This window comes from Mytilus galloprovincialis, chromosome 14 (genome assembly GCF_965363235.1).
Source record: "Mytilus galloprovincialis chromosome 14, xbMytGall1.hap1.1, whole genome shotgun sequence".
NCBI lineage: Eukaryota > Metazoa > Mollusca > Bivalvia > Mytilida > Mytilidae > Mytilus > Mytilus galloprovincialis.
Window position 1 is genome coordinate 68,976,489 of NC_134851.1, and position 12,868 is coordinate 68,989,356.

The 12,868-nt window shown below is 34.8% G+C and overlaps 2 protein-coding genes across 2 annotated transcripts in view; one reads left to right on the top strand and one right to left on the bottom strand.

Moving 5' to 3' along the window:
* The window catches only part of LOC143058165 (electrogenic sodium bicarbonate cotransporter 1-like), a 45,532-nt gene that overhangs the window by 2,786 nt on the left and 29,878 nt on the right, over positions 1 to 12,868 (bottom strand). The window contains exons 17-18 of the mRNA XM_076231629.1: positions 2,939 to 3,055; positions 126 to 164 (exon numbers count right to left, since the gene is read on the bottom strand). Coding sequence (XP_076087744.1) covers positions 126 to 164; positions 2,939 to 3,055 — 156 coding nt within the window. The remainder of the gene's footprint in view (positions 1 to 125; positions 165 to 2,938; positions 3,056 to 12,868) is intronic.
* Positions 4,232 to 6,884, top strand: LOC143058920 (uncharacterized). Its single transcript, XM_076232396.1, has 2 exons — positions 4,232 to 4,340; positions 5,650 to 6,884. The coding sequence occupies exon 2, from the start codon at positions 5,659 to 5,661 to the stop codon at positions 6,568 to 6,570; it is 912 nt and encodes a 303-aa protein (XP_076088511.1). The 5' UTR covers positions 4,232 to 4,340; positions 5,650 to 5,658; the 3' UTR covers positions 6,571 to 6,884.

Below are 12,868 nucleotides of genomic sequence, written 5' to 3' on the forward strand. Positions count from 1 at the left end.
AAGCTTTTTTTAAGAAACTTGAGCACGTAGACCACCTACACATGGCCACTAAAGGGAAGTAACTCTTGCTTAAATAGCGTTAATCGATATTGATTTATCCAGTACATGCAAGAGATGTTGTTTACCGGTACGAAACATTGTATCCTTCTCCAGCAGTTTTCAAGCTGAAAGGTACAATGTGATATCAAAGTAATAGATGCCGGAGAATTCATTCATTAGGTTAAATGGTGGTACCGTGACGAACGTCATATTTATTTTTCGTATGTGAACCAATCATGTCATGCGTCACAACAAGGCCGATTCCGTACCTCATCTAAGGAGAGTGGCGGAGTCACCCGAGGATTGCCGATTGCCAATCATGTGTCAATTTGTCCCTTTTCCAATGTTAGTCCATGTAAGCCAATCATATGTCAATTCCACTGGAGGTCATGATTTTTTTCAATTGGTAGTGGAAGATGATAGGTACCGGTTCTGAAAACTTTAACTTGTTTTAATGTAACAACATACAGTGAAACCTGTTTAAACCGAACCTCTTCGAGACTGAAGATTTTGTTCGGTTTTGGCCAATGTTCGGTTTTAACAGGTTCACAACGCATACAATTTGATATGACGGTTATTAAGAACATGATTGGTTTATACAGGTTTTCGGTTTCTGAAGGATTCGGTTCAGCCAGGTTTCACTGTATTGCGTTGGTTTTTCACGTTTTCATTGTATTTAAACACGTACATGTATGATGTCATTTGTACAGATCATGTCACGTTTTGGTGTTCTCATTTTCATAAATTCAAGATTTATTACTGTGAAAATTATTTTTCTCGCATCGACATCTGTTTGCGATTCTTTTTGGGGGGCTTGGTTATCTTCAATTGATGAACGAATGATAATACGGAGCTCTAACGAACAAACAAGTGATTTGTTGTTCATATTGTTACGTTTGAACGTTTGTCATACTCTGCATCCGAGGATTGATTTGTTTTGTAGACGCGCTGACATTTTTAAAAATCAGTATTTACGAACTGGAAGTTAATTGTCGAGTAGCGCAATGCAATTTCAGAGAGCAAAAAAAAATTGATTGCATTGCAAAATAAGCTTAGGAATCAGACAAAACAATACAAGCTTATATAAAGTTAAACAAAAGCTGAATGCAAAATACAAAACTCATCGATACCAATTCAATATTCCATTTTCAGATGGTCAAAAAGACTAGATTCCTCTGCCATACAAAGTAAAACACAATGATATTTGTATTTGAATTTGAAATATTAAAATTCATAATTCAATTCTAAAATACCGTTTAAGTTTCTGTTCATATTGATTCAAGCACCATTGATTGATCTTTTTCATTTATGTTGACGGATTTATGTGTGTGAGGGTAATATTTTTGTAAAAGTTTATTTCATCAGTATGTCAAATGTATGTGTCACTTATAAGCAACACGACGGGTGTCACATGTGGAGCAGGATCTGCTTACCCTTCCGGAGCACCTGAGATCACCCCTAGTTTGTGGTGGGGTTTGTGTTGTTCATTCTTTAGTTTTCTATTTTGTGTCATGTGTACTATTGTTTATCTGTTTGTCCTTTTAATTTTTAGCCATGGCGTTGTCAGTTTATTTTCGATTTATGAGTTTGACTGTCCCTCTGGTATCTTTCGTCCCTCTTTTATTTATTTTTAATTTTTACTCAGGCTTTTCAACCTCAGAAAAAGAAAATATTAGCTGTATTTGGCAAAACTATTAGGAATATTGGTCTTCAATGCTCTTTAATTTCGTACTTTATTTGGCCTTTTTTAACATTTTTTTTAATCAAGCATCACTGATGAGCCTTTTGAAGACGAAAAGCTCGCCTGGATCAAATATAAAATTTCAATCCTGGTATCTATATATGATGAGTTTATCTACAAGCTTATAATATAATTCTTAGGATCGAGAGTGAATATATATATAACAAAAAAGAGATTATGTAGAGTTATGGTCCCTATCATAGGTCAACATTCTGACTTCATTGACAGCTTTTGTTTAACGCTTTGCAAGGGCAGTACATCAATATGAAGCTACATTTACAACATTTCAAAACAACAATCATACTTGACAGTGATATGAAAATGCAATCAGCCATTTTGAAGCAGATATCAAAAGGGTATCATATTTACCGCAAGAATTTATCTGAAAGCGAATAAAATTCCAAGCTCTGTATATACAACTTTCGATTTGACAATTGGATGAAGAATTGAGTTCTCAACTATTAGCCTACATTGGCAATATATATGTTTATATGAATGTCCTACATACATGTATGTTATAAACTTTAGCCTTTTCCCGTAATTTTTAGATGTTGTTTTGATTAAAGATCTTCGGTATTTTCTCCTAATTGATTCAAAAATGTTAGAATTTTAGTCGATTAAGTGGGAGCTTGACTTTTTTTTTTTTTACAAATATGTGACTATTGTTGAAGACAGACAGTGGTATGTATCTTTTGGTTATTTGTGTGGCCGGGTTGAGGACTCTAATGGGTACTAATATCTTCTTGTACGAATTCGGTATGGCAAAGTTGAGGAAAAGAGTACAAAGTTTTAGCTACGACCTTTTGTTTTGTTCCTTCATGTTTTCAGTTTTAACATCTTTATTGTTAAAAAAAATGTTGATTTTTTTTCCGTTGGTATATGTCGGAGTTTAGTGTTGCGTACATTCGCTGAACTAGTATACATGTACATTAGTTTTAGGGGTTCTACTGAAACCCGGCTATGGCTATCTCCGTTGCGTTGAAGACCTATAAATGGCGTTTAGCTGTTTTCTGCTCTTCGATCGAATTATTGTTTCTTTGACATATCCCCTTTTTCCATTCTCTATTCTAATGTTTCATTGACACATTACCCTTTTCCATTCTCTATTCTAATAAGCAAGTAAACAAAAATATATGCAATGCCATTATAATATGTTACCTTTTCACTGTGTTTTCGGAATAATTGTTTACCAGGCAGCAAATCGTCTAGCCACTTCAAATCATGATCAGTAAAAATCAGCTCCAAACCTTTCCGAATAAAACATGTTCCAAGTACCTTTAGAGTGAAAAAGAAAACATTTTAATTAATCTTACAGTGTTTTTGAGATATAATAATATCTTCACAGAGAACAAATAGTATGTTTTGAAAATTTTCCAAATCTATGACAGAACTACACGTACTACAAGTAAAATATGCCATTTTGTATTTATTGTGACTGATGTGTCATTTAAGAACGGGCCTGGCGATCATTAAAATTTTGAGCACGATTATCGAACTAAGACTCAGAAATTAATCAATTAAAGCACACTATTTGGAGTCTGAAGCATTTTATGTGCTCCGAGTTTGGAGTTTTATGAAACGAGAATCCAAGTATTGCAGTCAAAATATTCTAAGCAGTTCTTTAATTGACTACCAATATGTGCTTGTTTATGTGTTACATATTTGTTTTTCGTTCATTTTTTTTACATAAATAAGGCTGTTAGTTTTCTCGTTTGAATTGTTTTACATTGTCTTATCGGGGCCTTTTATAGCTCACTATGCGGTATGGGCTTTGCTCATTGTTGAAGGCCGTACAGTGACCTATAGTTGTTAATGTCTGTGTCATTTTGGTCTTTTGTGGATAGTTGTCTCATTGGCAATCATACCACATCTTCTTTTTTACTCAAATTCTATAATTTGATTGGATGGTTTAAGTGATAGTACGATAATCGTACTCAAAACTCTTGCTTTTATATGTTTAATTTTGTGCACCTATGACTTGATATGTATGTTTTGTTTTACTTGTTGTTATGTCGGTTCTAAAAGCTCTTTAGAGCTTATGTTTGTAATTGCAATGCTTATGACTGTAAGGAATGAATTATCTATGTTTTTTTTACTTTTGTTACCTGTAAAACGAGTGCGGGAAAATGAATAACAAGCTGTGCACAAACGTAAAAGAAATCCCCATATGGGCGCCAATGAACAATGTAATGCACCAACAGATGAAGGCCTCACTTGCAGTTTGCGCTTGCATGGAGGTGATTTGTATATAACGTTGTTCATTATACTTACTACCCATTCAAAATAACCACCCTGATGTAAATACCTGGCTGAGTATTTATTGATTTCACTAATGAAAAGTACATGTATGTAATAAGTCGTAACCTTGATCGATTTTATTCATAAATAGTATAATAATTAGCCATGACCTTTAACAGTTAATTCCATAGATCACCGGCACAGATTAGTTAAGTTACAATTGTTTGGATTTAAATGACGTTCGGTTATTTACAATTAATATTTGTAAATACGTGTTGTGTTCTCGTAGCTTTATATAGATTGGGTTTGAACGTCTAATAAAGTAAGTCAGTAAAATGTAGATATATTTTCTTGCTTATTTACCATTCTGATATGTAGTTGTATAAAAAGATGCATGATTGTTATTGACATTTGTTTACACAAATCAGAATCAATGTTTATTTTGTATTTGCATAGTCATTTGTTTACTAGAATATGGGTTAATTATCTTAATACAGACAATATCTCGACTTCGAACAGATTAGCGTAATTTTGATAGATGTATATTTAAGGTCTCGGCCAGCGACAAAATATATATTTAGGACGAGAACATTTTTATGACATATGCATATTAACCCTTTAAGTCTGTAATAGTTATCCCATGAGGACGCGGTGTGTCATTGTAAGATCATCCTAAAGGCCGGAGGTCAGAGGGTGATCTTAAACTGTTACGTACATGTACACCATTTAGTCCGAATGGAATAACTAGTTTACATCCCAGCGGTTCTAGATTAGTATAATAAACATTTACGATTCATAAATCTAGTTATGAACGCCACACAATCCTTATGATATACTTTATTAGCTTGACTTTAAATATGCTAGTTCACACTCGGTGACCAATACACAAGGGGTCTAAGTAGTTCTACTACTGTTATCACTAGCTAGTCAACACTCATGTTATGAGTTCGAACTCCGCTTGAGCGAGTGCACTCGACTCCAATCTTAATTGACTAGGATTGTAAGTTCCTATCAAAGGTCGGTGGTTTTCCCCAGGCAGTCCGACTTCCTCCACCAAAAAAAAAATTACCGCCACGAAATAGCATCAAAGTGGCACTTGAAACGGTGGCGTTAAAACATAATAAAAAATCAATCACAAGACAAAAGTCCACTGGAAGACATGTCACCCGACCCATAAATTAGGACTTATCCCCTTGTGTGTATTTAAATTTATTCTTTTTCCTGAACATAGATATAAGAAGATGTGGTATGGTGCCAATGAGACAACTTTCCATCCAAGTCGCAATTTGTAAAAGTAAATCATTATAGGTTCTTCGACACAGAGCATTGGCTCACACCGAACAGCAAGCTAGAAAGGGAAAAAAACAATTACTAGCGTAAAACCATATGCATTAAAACGGGAAAATCAACGGTGTAATCTGTATATAAAACGAGAAACAAGATACATTCATGAACTACATCAACAAACGACAACCCTTGAACACCAGGTTCCTGACTTAGGACTAGCGCAAACAAATGCAGCGCGGATTTAAACGTTTAAATGTATGAAATATTTGCCACTTGGCTAAAAACAAACATCAATCAATCAATCATTAAATCAATCAATCAATTTTTACTTTTTAAATTTTCAGGTAACAAAAATGTTGTTATACAGACTCCTACGCGGTGGTGAGAACGTATCTGGGGGAATAGTCGCCAGGAATCCACAGTCTACAGTTTCAATAATCGATCATATAGCCTCTAAACAGGGTAACAGCTGGTGGGCAGGAACGAGGTATATCTCTACATGTCATAGTTTAGAGGCCGTGATGTCGTTTGCTATAAACAATCGGACAAACGAATCGTCTGCTGTGAACGTACAGATAGCAGAAATCGATACGAGTACTTTACCTTCAGAAGTCGAAGTTATTGATTTATCGTCAAGGGAAAAGAGACGCGCATATTTGCAAAAAGAAGGCATAAAAAATACGGAAAATACAAAATTCCGAAGATTTGAGGATATCGCTGAAACGTCAAAAGAAGTCACAATAGCCAGCTTTATACCACCACAGTGTATTAAACTGATAAGTAAAACAATCACATCTCATTTACTGTTTAGACTGTTAAGAGACGAAGAAGTCGGTCTCATTCAAAACGGAGATTCGATAACAGCTAAATCGCTTCTATCAGAAACATCTGTTGTTGATCACGTGACCAGCGGCCTCCAATCGAATCCTTCAAAGTACATATCTACGTGTACGACAGTCGATATTGTAAAAGAATTTGCTGCAAATCTTGTGAAATCAAACAAAACAAAGACACCAAAAACATTTCACATAGCTAAGATTAATGTCAACAAACTGATTCCAACACAGTTTGAAATCATTGACTTGTCTTCAGATGAAACCAGGCGAAAACAAATAAAGAAAGAACACGATGAATTGAAGATTGTCAATTTTCACAAAGTCTGTGAGAAATATAAAGTGGTATTATTAGTGGGTCATGTGCCTAGTCGTTGTATTGACATTTTGAAATTGACTTATAATCCTGCGAAAGACGATTGGTCTGAATAGAACACACCATCAAAACATTTCATTAGTCACAACTAGACCGATTCCGTAATTTCGAATTCATAGAAGGAGAGTAGCGTGGAAAGCCGTACGTCCTCGAACTCTGTGGTGTTGTATACATGGTGAAAATGCGTATCACATGATTGTTAAAAAATTGCACACTGTTGAAGCCGATACATTTGATTTATTTCTGATATTCAAACAAGGTGGTTCGCTCTTTTCCTATCACATATTTTGTTATTTCATTCGTTGAGGAGAAAGATGTATGAGGACTCCTTGAGAATGCACCTGACGTAATCATGTATCATATTAATAAACTAGAGGCTCTAAAGAGCCTGTGTCGCTCACCTTGGTCTATGTGAATATTAAACAATGGACACAGATGGATTCATGACATAATTGTGTTTTGGTGATGGTGATGTGTTTGTAGATCTTACTTTACTAAACATTCTTACTGCTTACAATTATCTCTATCTATAACAGTACTTTCTGTGGAAAATCTTATTGAAAATCTTCAAATTTTAAGAAAATTGTTAAAAATTGACTATGAAGGGCAATAACTCCTTACGGGGGTCAATTGACTATTTTGGTCATACTGACTTATTTTTAGTTCTTACTTTGCTGAACATTATTGCTGTTTACAGTTTATCTCTATCTACAATAATATTCAAGATAATAACAGCAAAATTTCCTCAAAATTACCAATTCAGGGGCAGCAACCTAACAACTGATTATCCGATTCATCTGAAAATTCCAGGGCAGATAGATCGTGACCTGATCAACAATTTTACTACCTGTCAGATTTGCTCTTAATGCTTTAGTTTTTGAGTTATAAGCCAAAAACTGCATTTTACCCCCATGTTCTATTTTTAGCCATGGCGGCCATCTTGGTTTGTTGGCCAAGTTACCGGACACATTTTTTTAACTAGATATCCCAATGATGATTATGGCTAAGTTTGGTTAAATTTGGCCCAGTAGTTTCAGAGGAGAAGATTTTTCTAAAAGATTACTAAGATTTACGAAAAATGGTTAAAAATTGACTATAAAGGGCAATAACTCCTAAAGTGGTCAACTGACCATTTTGGTCATTTGACTTATTTGTAGATCTTTCTTTGCTGAACATTATTGCTGTTTACAGCTTATCTCTATCTACAATAATATTAAAGATAATAACCAAAAACAGCAAAATTTCCTTAAAATTACCATTTCAGGGGCAGCAACCCAACAACGGAATGTCCGATTCATCTGAAAATTTCAGGGCAGATAGATCTTGACCTGATGAACAATTTTACCCCGTCAGATTTGCTCTAAATGCTTTGGTTTTTGAGTTATAAGCAAAAAACTGCATTTTACCCTTATGTTTTATTTTTAGCCATGGCGGCCATCTTGGTTGGTTGGGCGGGGCATCGGACACATTCTTTAAACTTAATACCCCAATGATGTTTATGGCCAAGTTTGGTTAAATTTGGCGCAGTAGTTTCAGAGGAGAAGATTTTTCTAAAAGATTACTAAGATTTACGAAAAATGGTTAAAAATTGACTATAAAGAGCAATAACTCCTCAAGTGGTCAACTGACCATTTTGGTCATGTTGACTTATTTGTAGATCTTACTTTGCTGAACATTATTGCTGTTTACAGTTTATCTCTATCTATAATAATATTCAAGAAAATAATCAAAAACAGTAAAATTTCCTTAAAATTACCATTTCAGGGGCAGCAACCCAACAACGAAATGTCCAATTCATCTGAAAATTTCAGGGCAGATAGATCTTGACCTGATGAACAATAACATACTGTCAGATTTGCTCTAAATGCTTTGGTTTTTGAGTTATAAGCCAAAAACTGCATTTTACCCCTATGTTCTATTTTTAGCCATGGCGGCCATCTTGGTTGGTTGGGCGGGGCATCAGACACAGTTTTTAAATTATATACCCCAATGATGATTATGGCTAAGTTTGGTTAAATTTGGCCCAGTAGTTTCAGAGGAGAAGATTTTTCTAAAAGATTACTAAGATTTACGAAAAATGATTAAAAATTGACTATAAAGGGCAATAACTCCTAAAGTGGACAACTGACCATTTTGGTTATGTTGACTTATTTGTAGATCTTACTTTGCTGAACATTATTGCTGTTTACAGTTTATCTCTATCTATAATACTATTCAAGAAAATAACCAAAAACAGCAAAATTTCCTTAAAATTACCATTTCAGGGGCAGCAACCCAACAACGGAATGTTCGATTCATCTGAAAATTTTAGGGCAGATAGATTTTGACCTGATGAACAATAACACACCGTCAGATTTGCTCTAAATGCTTTGGTTTTTGAGTTATAAGCAAAAAACTGCATTTTACCCTTATGTTTTATTTTTAGCCATGGCGGCCATCTTGGTTGGTTGGGCGGGGCATCGGACACATTCTTTAAACTTAATACCCCAATGATGTTTATGGCCAAGTTTGGTTAAATTTGGCGCAGTAGTTTCAGAGGAGAAGATTTTTCTAAAAGATTACTAAGATTTACGAAAAATGGTTAAAAATTGACTATAAAGAGCAATAACTCCTCAAGTGGTCAACTGACCATTTTGGTCATGTTGACTTATTTGTAGATCTTACTTTGCTGAACATTATTGCTGTTTACAGTTTATCTCTATCTATAATAATATTCAAGAAAATAATCAAAAACAGTAAAATTTCCTTAAAATTACCATTTCAGGGGCAGCAACCCAACAACGAAATGTCCAATTCATCTGAAAATTTCAGGGCAGATAGATCTTGACCTGATGAACAATAACATACTGTCAGATTTGCTCTAAATGCTTTGGTTTTTGAGTTATAAGCCAAAAACTGCATTTTACCCCTATGTTCTATTTTTAGCCATGGCGGCCATCTTGGTTGGTTGGGCGGGGCATCAGACACAGTTTTTAAATTATATACCCCAATAATGATTATGGCTAAGTTTGGTTAAATTTGGCCCAGTAGTTTCAGAGGAGAAGATTTTTCTAAAAGATTACTAAGATTTACGAAAAATGATTAAAAATTGACTATAAAGGGCAATAACTCCTAAAGTGGACAACTGACCATTTTGGTCATGTTGACTTATTTGTAGATCTTACTTTGCTGAACATTATTGCTGTTTACAGTTTATCTCTATCTATAATACTATTCAAGAAAATAACCAAAAACAGCAAAATTTCCTTAAAATTACCATTTCAGGGGCAGCAACCCAACAACGGAATGTTCGATTCATCTGAAAATTTCAGGGCAGATAGATTTTGACCTAATGAACAATAACACACCGTCAGATTTGCTCTAAATGCTTTGGTTTTTGAGTTATAAGCCAAAAACTGCATTTTACCCTTATGTTCTATTTTTAGCCATGGCGGCCATCTTGGTTGGTTGGGCGGGGCATCGGACACATTTTTTAAACTAAATACCCCAATGATGATTATGGCCAGGTTTGGTTAAATTTGGCCCAGTAGTTTCAGAGGAGAAGATTTTTCTAAAAGATTACTAAGATTTACGAAAAATGGTTAAAAATTGACTATAAAGAGCAATAACTCCTAAAGTGGTCAACTGACCATTTTGGTCATGTTGACTTATTTGTAGATCTTACTTTGCTGAACATTATTGCTGTTTACAGTTTATCTCTATCTATAATAATATTCAAGAAAATAACCAAAAACAGTAAAATTTCCTTAAAATTACCATTTCAGGGGCAGCAACCCGACAACGAAATGTCCAATTCATCTGAAAATTTCAGGGCAGATAGATCTTGACCTGATGAACAATAACACACCTGTCAGATTTGCTCTAAATGCTTTGGTTTTTGAGTTATAAGCCAAAAACTGCATTTTCCCCTATGTTCTATTTTTAGCCATGGCGGCCATCTTGGTTGATTGGGCGGGGCATCAGACACAGTTTTTAAACTAGATACCCCAATGATGATTATGGCCAAGTTTGGTTAAATTTGGCCCAGTAGTTTCAGAGGAGAAGATTTTTCTAAAAGATTACTAAGATTTACGAAAAATGGTTAAACATTGACTATAAAGGGCAATAACTCCTAAAGTGGTCAACTGACCATTTTGGTCATGTTTGACTTATTTGTAGATCTTACTTTGGTGAACATTATTGCTGTTTACAGTTTATCTCTATCTATAATACTATTCAAGATAATAACAAAAAACAGCAAAATTTCTTCAAAATTACCAATTCAGGGGCAGCAACCTAACAACTGATTATCCGATTCATCTGAAAATTCCAGGGCAGATAGATCGTGACCTGATCAACAATTTTACTACCTGTCAGATTTGCTCTTAATGCTTTAGTTTTTGAGTTATAAGCCAAAAACTGCATTTTACCCCCATGTTCTATTTTTAGCCATGGCGGCCATCTTGGTTTGTTGGCCAAGTTACCGGACACATTTTTTTAACTAAATATCCCAATGATGATTATGGCTAAGTTTGGTTAAATTTGGCCCAGTAGTTTCAGAGGAGAAGATTTTTCTAAAAGATTACTAAGATTTACGAAAAATGGTTAAAAATTGACTATAAAGGGCAATAACTCCTAAAGTGGTCAACTGACCATTTTGGTCATGTTGACTTATTTGTAGATCTTTCTTTGCTGAACATTATTGCTGTTTACAGCTTATCTCTATCTACAATAATATTCAAGATAATAACCAAAAACAGCAAAATTTCCTTAAAATTACCATTTCAGGGGCAGCAACCCAACAACGGAATGTCTGATTCATCTGAAAATTTCAGGGCAGATAGATCTTGACCTGATGAACAATTTTACCCCGTCAGATTTGCTCTAAATGCTTTGGTTTTTGAGTTATAAGCAAAAAACTGCATTTTACCCTTATGTTTTATTTTTAGCCATGGCGGCCATCTTGGTTGGTTGGGCGGGGCATCGGACACATTCTTTAAACTAAATACCCCAATGATGTTTATGGCCAAGTTTGGTTAAATTTGGCGCAGTAGTTTCAGAGGAGAAGATTTTTCTAAAAGATTACTAAGATTTACGAAAAATGGTTAAAAATTGACTATAAAGAGCAATAACTCCTCAAGTGGTCAACTGACCATTTTGGGCATGTTGACTTATTTGTAGATCTTACTTTGCTGAACATTATTGCTGTTTGCAGTTTATCTCTATCTATAATAATATTCAAGAAAATAATCAAAAACAGTAAAATTTCCTTAAAATTACCATTTCAGGGGCAGCAACCCAACAACGAAATGTCCAATTCATCTGAAAATTTCAGGGCAGATAGATCTTGACCTGATGAACAATAACATACTGTCAGATTTGCTCTAAATGCTTTGGTTTTTGAGTTATAAGCCAAAAACTGCATTTTACCCCTATGTTCTATTTTTAGCCATGGCGGCCATCTTGGTTGGTTGGCCGGGTCACCGGACACATTTTTTAAACTAGATACCCCAATGATGATTGTGGCCATGTTTGGTTAAATTTGGCCCAGTAGTTTCAGAGGAGAAGATTTTTGTAAAAGTTAACACAGGACGACGACGGACGACGACGGACGCCGGACGACAAGTGATGAGCTTAAAAAATAAATGAAAAAGTCATGATATGCAAATTTTCTAATATTTGGAAAAGGAGATATGCCCGTTTTGTCGACGCATCTAGTTTTAATTTGTGCTGTAATTGGTACGGTTCAGAGTGCGCTCGGTTTGCGAGTTCCAGACGATCAGAAATGCACGGAATCAACCGGAGGCTCAATAAGAGATAACCGGCTGTGTTTTGAACACGTTCCAAATGTGCCGAAAAATATTAGGTGCAGACAGAATTCAAAATGTCGGAGAAAGGAATTGAAAGGTAAATTAAGATACATGATCTTTCGCTTTCGTTGAAAGAATAAAAAATTCAATTCATCGTTTAAATGTATTATAACATATTTGCTCGTAAAAGCCAGATTTTAAGGAAGATATGTAATAAAAGTGTATTTTTCTGTTTTTTTTCATATAATGATAACAACTTTGAAGCCAATTATTTTATTTGGACACTAGCAATAATATCATGTTTTGTTTGTAAAAATGCAGCCTACCGAAAAAATACCGCCGTGCAAGACCGGCCTTGTGGGTAGTCAGGGTCGATTAAAAACACTCTTTGACAGAAAAGTGAAGCCATGCTTCTCAAAAATTTGAATTCACCATTTCAGAAATTAATGCATCCTTGATAATATTTTCAAAAGAGTACACCAAAATGTCGTGACTGTTTAAAAATGTCATAAACAATAACAACTCAACCAATGACGTGAGGTTATTTTCATTTTTGGGTACGGAC

Bases quoted from the DNA above. Each gene is read 5' to 3' on its own strand.
- LOC143058920 (XM_076232396.1), top strand. From the start codon at position 5,659: ATGTTGTTATACAGACTCCTACGCGGTGGTGAGAACGTATCTGGGGGA.